Source organism: Vespa velutina, chromosome 6 (genome assembly GCF_912470025.1).
Source record: "Vespa velutina chromosome 6, iVesVel2.1, whole genome shotgun sequence".
NCBI classification, from domain to species: Eukaryota; Metazoa; Arthropoda; class Insecta; order Hymenoptera; family Vespidae; genus Vespa; species Vespa velutina.
In genome coordinates, this window is record NC_062193.1 from 1,377,325 (window position 1) to 1,398,100 (window position 20,776).

Sequence of the window (20,776 nt, forward strand, 5' to 3'; positions counted from 1 at the left end):
ATATAACGCAAATGATTATAGATAGAACACTATAAGAGAGAGCACCGGATACAATTTCGACGTCTTTGCCCGACATTAAAGTTTTTATCAGCCATGGTAGACCCAAACACAGAAGAATATCAAGAGTATTAGCACCCAACGTATTGCTCATAGCCATGTCACCGTTACCTTGAAAGTATAAAAAAGAAAAAAAAAAGATTAGAATGAAGAAGATAGAACGATTACTGAACGATTGATAATCCGATTGTTAATATTTATTATGATTTGTCAAGCAAGATGATCATGCGAGTGAGATAAAAGTAAAAAAAGAAGTAAGATATAAAGTTAATAACGGGCAAAAAAGAAAATTTAATCGTTCTTGTTACTTACCTTGTTTGGAAAGAATAACGATCGAGACAAGTTCGGGCATGTTACCACCAGCCGATAGAAACGTTATTCCCATAACGGAATCAGGGATTCCCATGGTGTCTCCGACGACTGTCATCATCCAAGATACCATGTAAGATGACACTACGATCCACATGGTACAAATGAAAAAAGTTAAAAGATACCACGAACGAAATCTTTTGTATCTGGTGTCTGGTACGGTGACAAATAGTAAGATCTTTAAAGGCCAGGTAAAGTAAAACCATAACTTCATTACCAAATTACACTTTGGTAAAACGAACGGCGTATCTGAAAGAAGAGAAATATTGGAAATATTGGAAATATTGGAAGGAAACAGACAAGGAGATGACAAAACTTTTTTCAACAAAGTTTGAAAGAGCTACAATTAAATATCATCGTCCAAAACTTTACCGGGTTCGACATAATCGACCAATTCCTCTTTATTCTCCGGTGATTCTTCGAAATTCTTATTGGTCGACTTAATTTCGGCCATCTTCGTGATACTCTTTTTCCTATATTCGGCAATTAGTTCACCGTGAACGTATGGCTTGTACATACCGTGCAACATAGGATCGGTCGTCGGCTTCGAAGTCACTAACAATAAGAAAATTAATTATGCCACGAAGAATTTTCTTATTTCCCGCCATGTTTCCGACAATAGATAGACGAAAACAAATTCAATAGTAATAATAATAATAATAATAATAATAATAATAATAATAATAATAATAATAATAATAATAATAATAATAATAATAATAATAATAATAATAATATTAATAATAATATTAATAATAATAATATTAATAATAATATTAATAATAAATAATAATAATAGTAAATAATAATAGTAATGAAAAAGAACAAAAGAGAGAAAGAGAGAGAGAGAGAGAGAGAGAGAGATAGAGAGAGAGAGATAGAGAGAGATAAAATCAATACAAGTGTGAAACTCACCACTTTCTTCCGAAAACTCGGTACCGTTCCAACAAAGATGTTTGATCTTCTTATACCAACGTGTGATCCCTTCGCCGCAGAACAGAAGGACCAAATAACCAACGAACAATATCATGAAGATCGTTGCTTCGTACCAGGTGATCAGGCCGTCCCACATAACCAATACCAACGAACCAACGGATATCACGTAGATTATGCAATCGCGCGACAGTATTTGCCATTCTAGCTGTATACCCTGTTAAATATTTGCAAAGAAAAAAACTTAATTGTGGGATTCTGATAATACACATACAAACATATATGTATATATATATATATATATATATATATGCATATGTATATGATATGTATATGTATATGCATATGTATATGTACATACATGTGACTTGTAAAAAAGAAATCGATAAGGATCACAAGCAATTTAACGTAAAATCGAGTTCTTTTGAGGTGCGATCGATCCGACCGACGTGATTTTCGTAGAGCATTATCGTTGATAATAATCGAAAAAGAAAACAAAAACAAAATCAAAGAACAAAAAAGAAAAGAAAAAAAAAAGAAAAAATAACAAAAAAAAAAACAAAAAACAAAAGATATATACTGTATTTCGTGCCACGATGATAAAAAATTATATGCGCTTTGCATGTCCCTCACGAATGTCACGCCGCGTGTCAGCGAGAATGATCGTTTTGAGACGGAGAAAGAAATAAAAAATTAGTAATAACAAAGAAAGAAAGAAAGAGAAAAAGAAAAAAACAAATAACAATAACAACAAAATGAAAAGAAGAAAAAAATCGCTTCCCGGTTTTTAAATAATATTACCTATCGCCGCGCTCCTCCTCCTCGTCGTCCTATCTTGTTAGAGATATAACGCTCGGATCGTTAGACGTTAAAGTCACGAATTCGTTTCGTCGGATTTATTATCATGAAAATGTCTCGGAGCAATAATAAAAACGTAACACGCACGATGTCGACCATTGTCGTCTCGTGGTCGCGTCGATGATTATCTTAGCACGGCTCTCTTCTAACACGTAGTTGTGAGAGATATGATAAAATAAGATTTACCTACGATAATTGAATATCGATTATCCACTAGCGCCGTTTAAACTTTATCGACACCACATTCTTTCGAATCCGTTCGTATGCAATAAAGAAAGATTTTGACTAAAATAGAAAGAACTTGAATATTTCTAATCCCATGTCCTTTCTCTCTCTCTCTCTCTCTCTCTCTCTCTCTCTCTCTCTCTCTTTTTCCTTTCTATTAACTAATCCGAATTTTATTTTCTTTTTTCTCTCTCTTTTTATTTCTTATATTAACATATAAATCGTATAAATTGTACAACATATGTACACATATCGCCATCGTCATTTTAAAAATTACACAGTCAACAAGAAAGGAGGTATGTATCTATGAGTATATGTATTTACGTATCTTTGCTTAATTACAACTAGTTTGATGGTTCTAATCATAAAGATGCGCAGCTATATTAGATTTCTCTTCTTTTTTTCTTTTTTCTTTTTTTTTCTGTAATGAATCGATTATTGAAATTTTAAATAATACTCGCGCTTGACATCAACGACGCAATATTTTCAGCAAAATTATTTTTTCTTCGAGATATTGTCAGATCGATTAAATTTTGAGTTCGATTAGATGGCGATACGACGACGAAGAAGCAGATACTTATTTTATTAATAATACTATATCCCATCTTATGAAGAGATATTGGATTCATTTATCGAAAATATTGATCGTTGAAAGACAATATGATACGTGCATTTCTCGATATCTCAAATAATCGAAATTTTATCAATTTATTTTTTTCTTTAGTTTTTAATCGCGAATAATAAAGAAAGAAGAAGGAAAAAAGAATTAACTACGAATACGAATTAATATCGTACAATTTTATCCGTGGAAGTTATGTCATATAGTCTGGCTGAAAATTGAATGGAAATATATATATATATATATATATATATATATATATATATATATATATATATATAATCGATAATGCACACAATATATTTTATTAGATTATATGCGAATATAATTATATAACTTTTGTATATGTACATTTATATGTACGTATATGCTCGAATATATAGGTCTTATACATATCATATACATCAATAATGTTAAGTATATATTATGTACTTTAGTTACCAGCATTACCTCTTATCTTAATACACTACAAAAGCGATGTTAATTAGATGATAAATAGAGGTCAACTATTTAAAAAACACATTCTAAAATGCATTTTTTTTAATATTTTAAGATTATAATAAAGGTCCTTTACTGTTATATAAAATAAAGCATGTACATGACCTTCAAAGATTTTAATGCGAAGAGAAAGAGAAAAAGAGAAAAAAGAAAAAGAAAAAATAAAGCTCCACATATAAAAGAAACAATCTGAAGTACACAGTAACGATTCTTTTATGATAAATAATGATTCGTAAGATTTTCATCGATTTATGATTATTCTAAATTACGCATAAAAAATTCCCCATTTATCGTTATAAATCTTCAAACGGGGAAATCCTATCATAGCTTTTATTTGCTGTCGTTGAACGAACATGAAAAATCGATCATCTCATCGTATACATATTAATTGAAGGATAATAATCGCAGTATATAATGAGCAAACAGAATCGAAGGAAATGAATAAGGAAGAAGTTTGTCTAACCGGTTTGGAAGTTCAGTCGACTCACAGGATATAATTATTTCGCTAAAATACTATTAATGTTATCTTCTTATTATGTAGACTTGTTAGATAGAGATAAATCGAATTGACCATGACAAAAACAAAAACAAAAAGAAAAATATACGCATATGCATACATACAAAAGATGAAAAAAAAAAGAAAGAAACATAAAGAAAATCTGGATTACTACTCACTTTTATAGCTGAAAGTGCTCCGCAGGCTGTAGTAGCAAAAGTATTAAATACCGCACTACCAACTACGGTACCAACTCCAAGGTCAGATTCAGTTAAGAAGGTACCAACGATACTGACAAATAATTCTGGAAAACAGCTGGCGGTAGCAAGAAATGTGGCACCAGCAACATCAGCTGAGATATTCAATCCGGAACAGATGCAATCGAGTGCTGGTAAGAGATAATCGTTGCAGACAAAAGCGGTCAATAAAAAGCAATAAAAGCCAAAGAATGCGTGTAACAGAGCCGCCCCCTTTTCACGTTGTTTTGGCGTAAAGATGTCCTCTGGGAAGTCATTGATCGATCGAGGCGTACAATTCTTCTGACTTTCCTCGATTTCCTTGATCACCAGTTCTAAAACGACCAGTAATGTATTTGATGAGTTATAATTCGTAATATGCACATACACACATACACGTGTATATATATATATATATATATATATATATATATATATATATATATATATACTTCTTGTTATATACAACCGTTTCTTCGGATTAATTCTTATCGACGTCAAGAATACGTAAGTACATATAAGAATGTTTAATAGCAACAAAAGAATGGAATTTGTGGTTTTATATGTTGTTAGTTTAGAGTTAATGTTCATTTATCATTATAATAAATTATGTTTTCGTCGGAATAATTTATGTTATTGGTTAGTTTGTTTAGTCAGTATATGTTAGTACAATATTACAATATATAAATATCATTATTTCTAAGAAAAAACTCTTCGAGTTTAATATAAAAGTTATTATTATTTTTCTACTACTAATACTTCAATTAATGCGACAATAAAAGTTTTTTTCTTATACTTGAATTTACTTATTGATTTATTTATATAACTTCTTTCAGTGTAATTATTGTACTATATGTAATTAAAAATAAATGATATCGTGTATTTTTTTTATAATTTGACGTAGATCGTTTAATCGAAAAGAGCATGTTAATAAAATACGAAGACGATGGAGATACTGATCAAAACGCTAAGCTATTCGCTATATCTGAATAATGCATTGATACGTTATAATCCTAAACACACACACACACACACACGCACACACACACACGTATAAGCACGGAAAAGTTCTTCGTTAGGATGTTCTAAGTTTGTCCAATTTTTCGTCTTTTGCAATAATAATATTTCTTCCACGTATGTACCGCGTGAAATAATGATTGAAAATCACAAAGATCTGGATGTGTGTATTCGGGAAGACGTCTTTTTCTCTGCGTTCTTTTGTTCGCAATATTATTAACTCTTTGTTTTTTTTCTCCTCTTCGAACGTAGTGCGTCGAATGTAAAATTATCCTTACAATTGGGGAAAAGAAAAGAAACGACGCATTTTTTTGAAAATTCGTCTTTGACTTCCTCAAAAGTATTCGCTCAAAAGAGATCTTATTAGCGAAGCGAGTAAGTTGAAAAAAGAAAAAAAAAAAGAGAGAAAAAGAAAAAAAAAAATAAGGTATATCCAATGGAGTAAAAATTATCTTCTGATAGGATTTTCCCGTGTGATATATATGTCGCCGTTTGAAAAAACTACAAATTCCAATGAGAACGATAATAAAATGATTGCTCTCTCTTTCTCTCTCTCTCTTGATTGAATTTTTTCACTTATCTAATGGATGATCGATGACTCCCGATCAATATACGTTTATATATATACATACATACGTACATACATACATACATACATACATACATATATTCCTACTTTAATGATATACCGAAACTATAATGTAAAACTCCAATGAGAACGATAATAATGATCACTTTCGATCAAATTTTTTCACTTATTGATGAGCGTCCTTCAAATGATGATGACTTTCGATTGATATACATGTATATCTAACATATATCTACATATATTCCTTACTTTAAATTATATACTTTAAATATGTCGAAAAACTTGAAGAAATATTTAACGATTATTTATTTATTTATTAATTATTATTATTATTATTATTATTATTATTATTATTATTATTATTATTGTTATTATTATTATTATTATTATATAATATATATATTTTTTTCTTTTGTAATGTTTTTCTTTTTAAATGTATCGATGAAAACGAAGTTCACGATCAAGGATCACACTCACCAGCATTATCGTTACGATGCGCTTGCACTAACTGCAAGCACGTGGATAAATAACCGACTAATATGACGGTAGAAAGTACGAAGAATCTCATAACTCTCGTAATAATGTATATAAGTTATAAATCCTTAAGAAACACGTTATCGATCTAACACACACTTAGTTGTCTACTTTTTTAATCTTACACTACGGATGATGACACCGGCATTGAATAATAAGACAACCAAAGCGGCTACCTACGCTAAACTGCTTCTTTTGCAGCGACTCCGGCATTTATGATAGACTTAGCTGATTACGAGTCCCTCTTACCTCCTCCCCCTTACCGCTTCTTTACCAACTTGTACGTGCACAACTTTATCTTCGGTGTGTCATTCGACTGTTGCAAAATAGGATATACATATTGTACAAAAGTATTCGCGTAGATAACTTTGATTATCGATTTTCTCATATGTGTTGGTAGTTATTCAGAGAGATCAGAATAGATTATTTTATTTATTCAACCCTATCCCAGCCTCTCCATCTTTTAACTTTACATTATTCTATTCCTTCTTCCTCTTCCTCCTCTCCTTCCTCACTCCACCACATCAGTCCCTCTTACTTATCTTAATTCTTGATCTTGATATTCATTGGCAATTTCATGATCATTTCGAACCTTGAACTAATTCGACGATCCTCATATTTAAAATATATTTCTCTAATTCTATAATGATCTTTACATATAATACATGCGAGGATAAAGAAAAAAAAAAAAAAATAAAACAAGAAACACAATTGTGACTCGTTGAATTTAATCGGTCGATTGAAACTCGGAAATTCCCTCGAAGGAATGTTAAAATTCAGTATCAATAAAATTTACAGGTAATTAATTAAATCCGATAGGAATGATAGATTGTTTTATATTGACGAAGATTGGCAATATATCTACATTTACGTATATATCATTTGTATACGATAACATTGTATAATCGTGTCCTACTGTATTTCAGTAATTAATTTCAACGATACGTGTATATATATATATATATATATATATATATATATATATATATATATACCTTAATGTATATACACTTTTGATATTCTCTTAAATTATTATGAAGATCATAGTTTATAATATGGGACATATTGTTATCTCTTTGTGAAAGGAATAGGATTTAATTAGATTAATGCGGTGCAAAGAATATTACGATATATACAGTAGCTAAGATATTTCATTGCATTATCATGAATTATATTATATAGTTTTAGTATTTTAATCTACTTTTAAATGAGACTATCGGGAAGATATTCAAGGAAGAGAAGAAATATAAGAGAGCAAAAAAATTAATAAACCTAATATAAGATACAGAATTTTTTACATAAAATTATACTCTTTATATATATATATATATATATGCAAGAGCACCGAATATATAAAATGAATATAACAGTAGAGTAGTACCAATATTTAAAAATAAGTATCAATGAAAACAAATATACCTTTGATCACAAATTACGATCTCTACAATTCTTTCTTTCAAAAGAATAAGAAAGACCAAATAAAAAGAATTCCATAATCTTGTAATATTTATATGTTTATATAAAAAATGTATGTTTGGAAGAATTTCATAATATCTAACATTTGTGCCTGTCTCATTCACATTTAAAATATTTCACGTTTTTTAGACAATATTTTTAGTTATTATAAATAAAGTCTCTTAGATATATATTATAGATACATTCTTTGTATAATTGGTTCAATATTTTGTATCTACTACATAAAAAAGTAATTAATTCCATTGGCATAGTAGAAAGTGTACTTTGATAAAAGGCATTTTGTATGTATCTCGATATCAAAGAAATCTAACAAAGATTGAATAAAATGAGATACTTGAGGAACAATGATTATTTTCTCTTTATAAAGTATAATTATTTAACTGTTTCCTTTCTACTTGGTTTATCTTTGCCATACATGGAATCCAAAAATAAACCCATAAATACTATAAATGTACTTATCCATTGTCTAGGTAGGAGACTATTACCAAAAATTAATATAGATCCTAAGACAGTGAAAAATTTTCTAGTAGTAGTTATTATGGAACATGGTAATGGACCAAACTCAGCAACTGTTAAAAATATAAAATACTGTCCAAACGCTCCAGCCAAAGAAAATGTTGAAATATGCCAAATAGTAGATGGATAACGTTGTAAGAATTTAATAAATTCAAACAATTCTCCAGAGATAAGGATTACTATCCCACTAAATACAGCAGACCATTGGTTCATATTGAGCATCATATGGCCAGATTTAGATTTATGTTCTGCTCTCATACGTTCTTGTACTGCGCTTGTTAATCCATCCATCATTAATGATAACAAAAGTAGTAACTCCCCAAACCAAGTTTGTCCTTCTGTTTGTTTATTTGCACTTCCATCCTTATATATAAATAAAGCAACTCCAATCACGATTAAAAATATAAAAGCATACTTTCTGATTGGATATACCTGTAAAAAAAGGAAAATAGAATTTGTTGGTTAGATTATTCAAAATAATTTGATTCTAACTTGTTGAATTAAAACAAATTGATCTAATTCACCTTGTTGCCCAATAATACACCGAGTACCATAACAGGTATGGGTTTTCCAGATTTTCCTATCACTTGAGTTGGATAGCTTACAAATTGTAAAGCCATATTACTACAGACCATAGCAAGCAGATACGTTAAAGAAGAAATAGCATAATATAATGTAGGTGTTGTATCTTCGCCCTGTTTCATAACCGTTAATAAAATCATCTTAGCAAACATGTAATTAACCAAACATTGAGTAAAAACGAGAGCAAACATATAAGTAAATTTCTCTTTATTCTTCTCATCACCATATTGACCTCTCGTTATCTTCTCTTGTAGCATGCCAAAATAAAAGTAACATATGAAAATACCGGCAGCACAAATAAGTAGCTTGGAATGTTGACTGTTCGACATCTTACACAATAAATCATCTATCGTCACAGAATATAATTCACTATTTATTATTTTATAGATTTAAACATTAAAATATTATTATAATCATATCCATGATTTTATTTCTGTCGCAAAATTTTAACTTTTAAGCATGGCACATAAATATACGTGGCATTAAACAATAGGTTATAATCAGTTCACATTGCCACCGATTGCTATCAACTATGTAGAAGTATGTTGGTGAAAAAGACCATGAACGTGTACAGCGCGCTCTACACTCAAATTTTAAGATGCATTCAACAACTATGACGTATTTGAAATTATTTTGATAATAGCGGTAACCTCAAATACAAACCACATTAGACATTACAAGTCTACAAGTGGATTTGCAAATATTAAATAAAATAAAATAAATTCTACATGAAAAATACAATTTTATTTTTCATTTTAATTATACATTATTTTGTTTCGAGAAACATTTCTGAAACATTTTAGAAACTACATATTAAATTAGAATATAGCATTATATCATTTTATATGACAGATACCATAAAGACTTTCTTGACACAGATGTTTGATTTGAAATTACATATCTTTAAAAGCAAATAGACAACCACATTCGTTTTTTCTTTTTAAATAGAAAGTAACCATAATATCACATATTACGAGTTATACGTTTTATAGTATTAACCATGTCTAACCTACGACGTGTCGTGTTATGGATTATATCCTTTTTATCGTTTATAATTATCTGTTTTTCTAATGAAGAAAATACTCATTGTGGAAGTAAAGCAAATAGACAATCACACTTTACTCAAAATCGACAAGAACAATGTTCGGTGAATGATATTAAAAAGTTGGAGACAAGGGACGATAAAGAAAGACAAAGTATTGAAAAAATGGCAAAAATAAATGGTGGTACATTTTCGATAGGAACAAACAATCCAATTTTTGTAGCGGATGGTGAAGGACCAAAAAGAGAAGTTGTTCTGGATGATTTCTACATAGATAAATTTGAAGTTAGTAATCAAGATTTCTCTGAGTTTGTGAGTTTAACTGGATATAAAACAGAAGCAGAAAAATTTGGAGATTCTTTCGTTTTTGAAGGTCTTTTAGAAGAAAATGTTAAGAGGGAAATAAAAGAAGCAGTGGCTCAAGCACCATGGTGGCTACCTGTGAAAGGTGCTACATGGCAACATCCTGAGGGACCTAAGTCAAATATAACTTGTAAGTTTATCAAGTCATAAATAAGATATTACAATAAAATTTATTATCCTTGCATTTTTGTATGTAGAATAGTGTAACATGTATTATTTATGATTAAAATATTAGTAATATATAACATATAAACATTGCATATATGTAACTTACTGATATTCAGTCAGGATGGATCATCCAGTCATTCATGTTTCTTGGAATGACGCATTCTCATATTGTAGTTGGTTGAATAAAAGATTACCAACGGAGGCAGAATGGGAAGTTGCATGTAGAGGAGGACTATCAGACAGATTATTTCCTTGGGGAAATAAATTAACTCCTAATAAAGAGTTTAGGTATTGAACTATTTCTAAATAAAAAATAATACATGAGTGGTTATATACATATTAAAACTTACTTTTTTTTTTTCTAGAGCAAATATTTGGCAAGGAGAATTTCCACATAATAATACACAAGAAGATGGATACCTTGGTACTGCTCCGATTACCAAATTTTTACCAAATTCATATGGATTACATAACATAGTTGGTAATGTTTGGGAGTGGACGTCAGATTGGTGGTTCACAAAGCATACAAGTGATCAAACAAAAAATCCTGTGAGTAATAATAATTTAGAGTGAATGAATGTGACTTGTATTTTCATTATTATTAATATGAACTTTTTTTTAATGTTAAATGTTTTAGAAAGGGCCACTTAGTGGTACAGACAGGGTAAAAAAAGGTGGTTCCTACTTATGCCACAAAAGTTATTGTTATCGATATAGATGTGCTGCACGTAGTCAAAATACTCCTGATACATCTGCAGGAAATCTTGGTTTTCGATGCGTTATGTCAGTATAGCATGTACACTAACGTTTTTCCAAGAATATTATATTTTAATTAAAAACATCTCATAATGTTCAACATTGCTCTGAGGATAAAGTTCAAAAATACAGTTTCTTTGGAACTAAGTTTTTTCACTGATTGTTGATTTACGTAATTTAAAATAATATTTTATTGTTTGTTAGACATGTCAAAGCAATGAAAAGTAAAATAGAAACAAACTAGAAAAAAAAGACTAAGATAAATTAAACTAAAAAAAGCAAATTCAAAAAAATTAAATTAAAAAGGAAAACAAACTCAAAACAACAAAGCTGAAATTTATTTATAGATTTCAGTTAGACATAGAAATTATTCATTCATATTTGAAAATGTTCTAATAAATTTGTACTTTAGAATCAATCATAAATTGATAAGTTTACATTAAAAGTAACACATACAATACATTATATTTGTAGTATTATATTCGATTAAATCTATATTTGAAATTCTATATTGAAAGTTAATTTTTAAAACAATTGATATTTTTTAATTAATTATTTTTTCAAAGTTAGAATTTATTCATTATGTTTGTATTTTAGTTATATTTCATAAGTCTATATATGAAATTAAAAAAGCACACATGTTTACATAAACGCATATATTAATAAAAAATAAAGCATTAGTAAAAAGTAGATTTTAAAATAATTTTTATAATTTTAATAATTTTTATAATTTTTGTCAACACTGACAATAATATATACAGATTTTTATATTTGAATTATATTTAATTAAATCTATATTTGATATTCAAAGAACATATGTTTACATAAATACAAATATTAACACAAAATTAATCATAAATACATATATTAAATATTAAGACACAAGTAAGAAAAAGTTCTGAGATAATTAATATCCTTTCATTAATTGTTTTATCAAATCAAACATTGATTTTCATTAAATTTATATTTAAATTATATTCAATTAAAAAACTATATACCTGCAATTATATATCTTGATATTATAAATGGCCCTCACACACACACACACACACACACACACACACACACAAATATACACACGTACGCTGACGCATGATACGTATGTATGTTTATGTATATATTTTTCAATGACCTTTTTATTCTGTGAGAACAAAAAATTTGATAAAGAACATTAATGAACTGACGACATGATGACAAGTCATTATTAAATAACGTATTATTAAATAATCATTTTTTTTTTCTTTCACTTGATGATAACATTTTCAACAGAAAAAGAATATTAATCTCAGAGTAGGCGATTGATCACGCACGTTTTTACTCCAGGCCTTTTTCTAATAAAAACTATATCATTCACTCAAAAGTATGCTACTTACTTAATTTTATATTTAAAAAAAAAAGCTAAAACAATCTCATCAATACAATCACTCCACGATTCTTACACATTCTGCTCTGGTGCGAAAATCCTACATTAAGGCAAAAGCATCATACCTCTTTATTTCATTCATATCTCTCATATTAATCATATCAATTTTTCTAAAATCGACTGTCAAGAATAGTGTTATTATAGTATCAATCATTCATAGCGTTATTATAGTATCAATCAATTTAGCAAATGGTATCAATTAATATAAGCAATAGTTAGAAAGTTGTTTAAGTTCTTTTACTCTTTTATTATTTTATTCATTAATATTCTAATGTTTTACCAATGAAAACATTTCACATTGGATATTATAAATAATTTAATATGAATTAGAAGTTATTCCATATACTATATTATAAACATTCTCTACGTTTGTCGAATTTTAATTAATATTTTTGTTCAATAAATATTGGCGAAAATTCCATATTATAAGTATTACACATACACACACACACATGCAAACGTTATAGAAATTACAGTGTAGTTTACGCAAAATATTTGTCAGTTATTAAAAAATTTATCAATGAATAAACAAATATGTACAAAATATCAGCCTGGATTCATACGAGTAACAGTTGGGTACTCGAATGAATTCTAGCATATATGTAATACAAAATAGATCAGATGATTCTGTATCTGAAAACCCTGAGCCAATATAAATTAATTATTAATTGACATTTTTCGCATGAAAGCTAATAACTTTATTTCAATTTTTGTGAAACTATACATACAAAAGAAAAAGTAAATAAAGATATAAAATATTTTTATAATATTTTATAAGCATGTAAAGAATATACGATAATAAATTCATTATTTCTAAATTTTATCAAAGTAGAAAATCAAGTATATGGAAGAAAGAGAGAGAGAGAGAGAGAGAGAGAGAGAGAGAAAGAGAGAGAGAGAGAGAAATATATATACAAATATATTAAAAGTTACTTTCATTTTCACAAGAATGTAAAATATACAAAGCAATAATATATTTATATCTGAATTAAAAAAAAAAAAAGAGAATGAATTGAATGAAAGACGAGGCCTCATTCAAACGTAAATAGAATTATATCATAAAATAAATAAACAAAAATCGTTTGAATAGGAAATTACACTTGTCGAGAAATGCCTTTTTGTTCGTATATTGTTTATTCATATTTTCATTTAATGGCATATAATAATTAAAAAAAAATAAATTAAATTTTTACTTTTTTAATTTAGACAAAATTGTATAATAAAAATTTATTGTCATCATTATTATTGCTCGTCAATACGCCAAAGCAATACGTGCCGATTCGGACTTTTCATTCTTCGACATGATAGATGTTACTCAGAAGAACTTAAATAGTTTACTCACGATCCTTTTATATATATACTTCACAAGATTTCATTGACTACAGGAACGTAGTATGAGACATTGTTTCTTATCTTTATTAATCCTTAACAGGTTGAATGCCACGCGAATTTTACCGGGATTGTCCGTGGCGCCACGATGAATTTTCTATACATATAATGTTGAAATATTACCTGTAATAGATAAGTTACAGTGTATAAACATGTTTGGCATGTTAATTGCGGCGGGCGCTGGAGTACGATTTCGCGCAATCGTCAATTATCTCATAGTGCTTCTTCGCGTTGTTGAGTAATAGTGTCATGATTTTATTATTTTCTAGAGTGTTAAACAATCAGGTAAGAACCTCTATTATACTTTTATATACTACAAAAATTTTTGCATTTCGTATCTCCTATTTAATTTTTTAGTTAACCCATAAAGTTATGATTTCAAATGAAAATTCTGCATCAAGCAATTTAACTGATGATATATTTTTACCAAATCAGTTGTCAGATAGTGAGGAAAGTTTCTCGAGCAGTTTGTCTGATATGATAATACCATATTCAGTACGTCGCCGTCGAATTGATTTATATAGTGAAAGCGAATTTCAAGATGATGGTAATAATGACGAAAATAATACACAAGAAGAGGTACGTGATATAAATTGGCATATACCTTCGTGTAATCAACCAAAGATTATATTTTCTAATTCATCGGGAATCAATACACATCATTCTGAAATTTTTAAATTTACTGAACCGCATAGTTTTTATTGTCTTTTTGTTTCGAATGAAATATTTGAAATAATTGCAAACCAAACAAATAAATATGCTGCGAAAATAGTATTAGAACAGCGAGCACGTCGTCTTGATAGATGGATTGAAACAAATCCGAATGAAATAAAAAGATTTTTTGGCTTAATTATATGGATGGGATTAGTGCGATTACCCAAAATTCACCTGTATTGGAGTAGAAATTAAAAATATCACCAGACATTCCCAAGTACAGTGATACCGAGAAATCAATTTGAATTACTTTTACGGTTCATTCATTTTAGTAATGAAGAAAACGATTCTAGTAATAGATTATCCAAAATTATTCACATTATCGACATATTAAACAGAAGTTTTAAAGAATACTACAATCCAGATGAAATATTATGCGTAGACGAATCATTGGTGCCCTCCCAAGGCCGCATAATATTTCGACAATATTTGAAACTGAAATGGCATCGATATGGAATTAAATTTTTTGAATTATGCTGTGGTACTTATACTATATACTTACTCTTTTGAAATATACTCGAGAAAAGAAAAAAATAGAGATAAAACAGCAGGAACCGTATCGTCCGAGATTGTAATGTCTCTTTGCAAAGATATATTAGGTAAAGGGCATACTGTCTGCACAGATAACTGGTATACGAGTGTTGATCTGGTAGAAAAGTTAATAGCAAAGAATCCACATTTAATGGATACACTACGGAAAAATCGATGTAGAAATTCAGTAGAAGTAGTATCCAAAAAATTAAAACGTGGAGAACTCATTGCTCGCGAAAATAAATCCGGAATAACAATTTTAAAATGGAAAGACAAGAGAGATGTATTGATGCTTTGAACGAAACATTCTGCAGAAATGACTACTGTACATACGAAATTTTATTCGTGTGAAAAACCAAAAATGGTTGTGGAATATAATCTAGGAAAATCATCAGTCGATTTATCAGACCAAATGACAGCTTATAATTCACCACTATGCAAAACTTTAAAGTGGTATAGAAAATTAGCAATAGAACTCTTATTGAATACATATATGGTAAATTCAATGATATTATTCAAGCAGGTAACAAGAAAAGATATTCAAATTTCCGACTGCAGAATGAAAGTTGCATTGTATTTAACAAAATGTCGTGATAATGATGCTGAAGTTTCCATTTCTCCACGTGAAAGTTTGCTGAGAAAACCATGACATGAATTAAAAGCAATGCCGGGAAAAGCTCGAACGGTGCGAAGATTTTGTAAAATTTGTTACCAAAAAAATTCAAAGAAGCTAAGAAGAATAATTGCAAAAAACTGCAGCAAAAAAGTCGTGAGATATTGTAAAGATTGTGCTTGTTCACCCTTTCTTTGTTTAGAATATTTCAATACGACACATCGTAACGTGCGCGCATAATAAAACTATATTACATGTATAAATAAAACTATTTTCAGATTTTTTATACTGCATTCATTTTTTCACACCACTACATCAACGATGATAATAATAAAAAATTATAAGTATTGTCATTTATCTAAATTTTTTATTTTTTTTTTCAATCTGGGCAGGCCCGTCACCGGTGGCCCCCATGGCGTCACAGTCAAGTTAAGTGCCGGTCACCGGTGACCCCCGTGGCATTCAACTTGTTAATAAATATCATTTTTCAGTTCATAAACTGATGTAACAATTATATTATTTGATATTTTATTCTTTCTTAGTTTATGTGATAAATATATAAATTCTTATATATGTGAGATAGTTAATATAGTGGTAGCAATTAAAATATTGCAAAAGAAAACATAGCGATAAAAGACAACAAATCGTCAAGTAAAGAATGAGAAGACGTTACTGAGTCATACATTCCTCCAGTAATAATAAATTTTAACTTAATTACCAAACAACTGGACCACAAATGCCGAGCAATATAAAAGAACGTATAAACTGTTTTACTTTATATTTTACAAGTGAATTAGTATACAATATAATAAAAGAAAAGACTATGCCAAACGAAAAAATTTTGCTACACGAAAATTATTATGCCTACGAAAAAATAAGAAATAAACAATTATCATACAAATCAACTTGGCAGAAGTGGCACGACGTTACTAAACAATAATTTCTAGCTTTCATCGCCTTTATACTAAATATGGGATTGATTCAAATGTCAAATGTGCAAGAATATTGATTTACTGCTTCCAATAGTAAAATTCCTTTTTTTCTCGGAACATTCAATTTCTGCAAATCTGCGACAGATTTCTGCAAATCTTTTGGATACTTCATTTGAAAAAATCTATGTGAACCGATAGCACGATTAGAACTTGTATTCAAAAGGCTAGCAATTATTTGGAATATATAGATTTAAAATTTAAATAATATTTCATACTAGATAAGGCAATTTCTGTTGATAAATCTATAGTTAAATCTAAAGGCAGAATATCATTTATCACATACAATCCAAATAAACCAACCAAATGGGATATATGCATATATGCACTAACTGATTCAAAAACCGGATACTTATTTTCAATACTTCCGTATTTTGGCAGCATAACATTTGATAATATTTCCCGGCCTGATCTTCCAGTAAGCACTAGAATTCCATTACATTTATATAAAAAGTTGTTAGACAAAGTTTCTGATGTAGTAGGATACCATATGCATATCAATAGATACTACACCAGCATTTTCTTAGTAAAAAAATTGGTAAAGATGAAATGTCATCTTACTGGCACAATAAAAATTAATTGAAAAGGCATATCTATGCAAATATGAAAACCCAAATTTTTTACAAAAAAAAAACAGTTGCATAAAGAAAGAATAATATTACGCTTTTTGCGTATAAAGATAAGAGAATTGTCATAATGCTCAGCAACTAAAATAATATAAATGGAATTTACCCTCAAAACATTGCGCGGTGGAAATATATCAGTCGATAAACCTGAAATAGTTTTAGATTGTACAGCAAATATGGGCGGTGTGGATCATGCTGATCAATATGTCTCGTATTTATACGGATTTATACGGAAATCATTGAAATGACGGAGAAAATTATTTTTTGGAGACTAGAAATGTTTGTTATCAATTCTTACATAATTTACAGAATCTCAAAAGAAAGTAAAAAAATAAACATCAATGACACATCACAAGTTTGTCGAAAGTTTCATAAATCAGTTAAGAGGTAATTTTCGGGAACCAAGAACACGTTCATTCACATCTTCATTGGACAATAGACTGAACAATAAACTACATATTGTCAATGTGGGAGAAAGAAAATGGGACTGTATTATTTGTTTTGACAGGAAAACATCAGGTGGAAGATGTCAAACAAATTATTATTATGAAACATGCACAAATCAGGCAGCAATGCATATTGGGAATTGCTTCAAAATTTATCTCACTGTCGAAAATTATAAGAAATAAAATTTTTATTTTTTTCAAATATATGCTCTTTGATGTTTACAAATTTTAATAAATCAAATATCATTACAATGCTTTACTTGGTTCCAAAACTACATTATATAATATGATTCCTAGGTGCATGCTTTTGCGACAAAGTGGCGCCGAGTTGCTGGTAGATAATATTCGGGATGGCTCCAAATGCAAAGGAATATATAATATATATATGAGTTTAAAGATTCTAGGGCTAATTAGTTGTGTGCATATGTGTATATGATATAAGCTTATCAATAGTTAGACAAAAGATGGAAAGTACTAGAGTTAGTCAGTTGTGTATAAGGGTGGATGAAATAAGTAAATCTATCAGTCGAATAAAAAGATGGAAGATTCTAGAATTGGTTAGTTGTGTGTGTGTGTGTGTGTGTGTGTGTGTGTGTGTATGTATGGGATAAACAGATCGATAGTTAGACAAGGAACAAAAGAATCTGAAAAGGTGAAAGGTTCTGGCATTAATAAGCTGTGTGCTTGTGTATGTATGAGGCATATCGTTTGCGTTGTTTATGAAAAGAAGAGAAGGGTCTGAGATATTGAGAGAGTGAGTCAGATAGAAATGTAGCATGATTGATATAGGCAACGAAACAAGGGATAGGATAAAATGGCGATAAGAGTTATTGAATGCGTATGCACAAATGCAAGTGGAGATGAAAAATCTATCGGGTTTACATGATCGGAAAAGAACAACGGGAGACACAGTCTTAAGTAAATCCGCCAAGGTATAACGACGACATTTTGAGTAGATCTAATAAGAAGTAACAACGAAAGTCTTGAGTAGACTAAGCGAGGTATAATGACGAAGATTCTAAGTAGATTGTTCTGAATGGATCAATAAAGAGTGGATCAATAAATAAAACCTTAAGTAAAGCTTTAAGTGAAGGAAAGAGGAAAGAGTTGTAGGATTTAAGCTGTAATACCTTAAGTATAGCATTTGCATTAATAAAGTATATATTAATCAAGAGTTAGTGATACGAGTTAGTCAGTCCGTATCTAATAAGTTGAATTTCGAAAAATATCTTACATATTTTGAGAGCTCGTCCGGGATTGAGAAATAGATATGGACACAAAAAACTTGATATATAGTGTTCTGCAGTGAAAATCGTAAAGGTAACATGAATCATTCACCAGAAGATTTTAAGAAGAACTGAAGGCAATTCTAAAGAGTTGGAATTTGCCTACGCAAGGGAAAAAATCCGAGATTATTGTTAGGCTTCACGAAGCAGATCCATCCGGAGACTAGATAGCGATGATGGTAAGCATCAAAGATCGTGGTAAAACCGACGAAGAAGAAGCCGTGATACAGACAGTGGAAAGTGAAGCGACATTTCAAGGTTTCGACACCGAAGCACAAGTAAAAGAGTTACAAGCCATGCAGCAGCAACTCCTGGAGATAATACTTGGAAAATGAGCCTTGGTATGAAGCTCAAGAGGCAATCATAAGAAGCGTGCCATTAAGGAGAGGGAATGTCAATGCTCCGATCCAAAAAGATCAAAAAGATGCTAGACTGCTATAATGGAACGACGAGGTATGAGATCTGAGAAAGTTCAAACTATTCGAGTCGATTTCGATTTAACGGATGCAGAAAGTCGATTACTCATTGCAATGCGAATAACGGGATGCGCTTGACAATGGTATCACTTTACTATGGAGTTCGTATCATTGCCGGCGGACATTGTCAAAGAGCGTAAGTGAAAAAAGACGGAATTGTTTCCCGAATATCTTCATGAGAAGGTTATCTTAGGAAACCAAACTTCTATAAGAGGAGAAGAGCTAGTGGGATACATCATCCATGGTATACTCAACAAATGACTGAGAAATTTTGCACGAGCTCAAACTTCCATTAATGGAAAAGGATCTTCTTCGTGCCTTTGCGAGCATTACACTGCCAGAAGAAACGATGGCGCTGCACAAAGAAAAAATGCAGAGAAAATCAATCCTCTAAATTTCGAAAAGTGCAGACAGCGTCCGAAAAGAGGTGCTATAATTGTGATGGGACAAATTATGTTGGTACTAAGTGCCCTTTGAAAGAGAAAAGAACAACGTGTTTTCGCTGCAATGAACGTAGGCATCGTGCATTCCAGTGTCGAAGAGAGGGAAGACCATGTGATGCGTATGTGATAATGAGGACGGTGATAGCGAGAGGACCGAAAAATGTCGCAGAAGAATGAGTCCCAGAAGTTCTAAATATCGACGTAAAATCAAACGAAGTAAAGTTATAGCACATTTCCGATCCGGTTAAAGAAAAAGAGGTTAAAGACGTCTGCGATTTCGACGAAGATGAGAGTCAAGTGGAACCTGCTTTCTAGAATGGAAGTTAAATAAAATTATGAGGAAATTAAGGAATTAGCATCAAAGACGAAAAGTGTATTGAAAGCGTTCCAAAATGGAGATCAGGATCATCATCATCAGCAACAACAACAACAACAACAACAACAACAACAGATCGCAAGACCTACGGATGAAATTAAGAGAGAAACAGAGTGAGACACAAAGAGAG

General features: G+C 30.1%; 4 protein-coding genes across 5 annotated transcripts in view; 2 read left to right on the plus strand and 2 right to left on the minus strand.

Moving 5' to 3' along the window:
* LOC124949994 (sodium/potassium/calcium exchanger 4-like) overlaps positions 1 to 7,785 on the minus strand; it is an 8,740-nt gene extending 955 nt beyond the window's left edge. The window contains exons 1-6 of the mRNA XM_047496005.1: positions 6,375 to 7,785; positions 4,235 to 4,626; positions 1,342 to 1,576; positions 799 to 981; positions 370 to 675; positions 1 to 168 (exon numbers count right to left, since the gene is read on the minus strand). The exon at positions 1 to 168 is cut by the window's left edge and continues 955 nt beyond it. Of these exons, the coding sequence (XP_047351961.1) occupies positions 1 to 168; positions 370 to 675; positions 799 to 981; positions 1,342 to 1,576; positions 4,235 to 4,626; positions 6,375 to 6,465 (1,375 nt within the window). The 5' untranslated portion in view covers positions 6,466 to 7,785. The remainder of the gene's footprint in view (positions 169 to 369; positions 676 to 798; positions 982 to 1,341; positions 1,577 to 4,234; positions 4,627 to 6,374) is intronic.
* The window catches only part of LOC124950000 (formylglycine-generating enzyme), an 18,036-nt gene extending 6,199 nt beyond the window's left edge, over positions 1 to 11,837 (plus strand). Inside the window, exons 2-5 of the mRNA XM_047496015.1 lie at positions 10,082 to 10,540; positions 10,695 to 10,866; positions 10,944 to 11,127; positions 11,216 to 11,837. Coding sequence (XP_047351971.1) covers positions 10,213 to 10,540; positions 10,695 to 10,866; positions 10,944 to 11,127; positions 11,216 to 11,371 — 840 coding nt within the window. The 5' untranslated portion in view covers positions 10,082 to 10,212 and the 3' untranslated portion in view covers positions 11,372 to 11,837. The remainder of the gene's footprint in view (positions 1 to 10,081; positions 10,541 to 10,694; positions 10,867 to 10,943; positions 11,128 to 11,215) is intronic.
* LOC124949998 (solute carrier family 35 member B1) lies at positions 7,927 to 9,553 on the minus strand. 2 transcript variants are annotated; one of them, XM_047496014.1, is made up of 3 exons: positions 9,292 to 9,553; positions 8,948 to 9,118; positions 7,927 to 8,855 (listed from the first exon to the last, which is right to left on the minus strand). In XM_047496014.1, exons 1-3 carry the CDS (start codon positions 9,349 to 9,351, stop codon positions 8,280 to 8,282), a joined length of 807 nt encoding a protein of 268 aa, XP_047351970.1. In that variant the 5' UTR covers positions 9,352 to 9,553; the 3' UTR covers positions 7,927 to 8,279. The 2 variants fall into 2 exon arrangements, with proteins under 2 accessions (XP_047351970.1, XP_047351969.1); XM_047496013.1 differs by having other exon boundaries at positions 8,948 to 9,552.
* Positions 11,838 to 13,642: 1,805 nt separating the features above from the next.
* On the plus strand, positions 13,643 to 16,255 carry LOC124950002 (piggyBac transposable element-derived protein 4-like). The gene is made up of 2 exons (XM_047496018.1): positions 13,643 to 14,431; positions 14,504 to 16,255. The coding sequence occupies exons 1-2, from the start codon at positions 14,396 to 14,398 to the stop codon at positions 15,053 to 15,055; spliced, it is 588 nt and encodes a 195-aa protein (XP_047351974.1). The 5' UTR covers positions 13,643 to 14,395; the 3' UTR covers positions 15,056 to 16,255.
* Positions 16,256 to 20,776: the final 4,521 nt, after the last annotated feature.

Excerpts from the sequence above, each read along its gene's own strand:
- LOC124949998 (XM_047496013.1), bottom strand. The coding sequence starts at position 9,334 with ATGTCGAACAGTCAACATTCCAAGCTACTTATTTGTGCTGCCGGTATT. Across the intron at positions 8,856-8,947 it reads GTGTATTATTGGGCAACAAG|GTATATCCAATCAGAAAGTA; the intron begins GTGAATTAGATC and ends CTTTTTTTACAG.
- LOC124950002 (XM_047496018.1), top strand. The coding sequence starts at position 14,396 with ATGATTTTATTATTTTCTAGAGTGTTAAACAATCAG. Across the intron at positions 14,432-14,503 it reads CTAGAGTGTTAAACAATCAG|TTAACCCATAAAGTTATGAT; the intron begins GTAAGAACCTCT and ends TTAATTTTTTAG.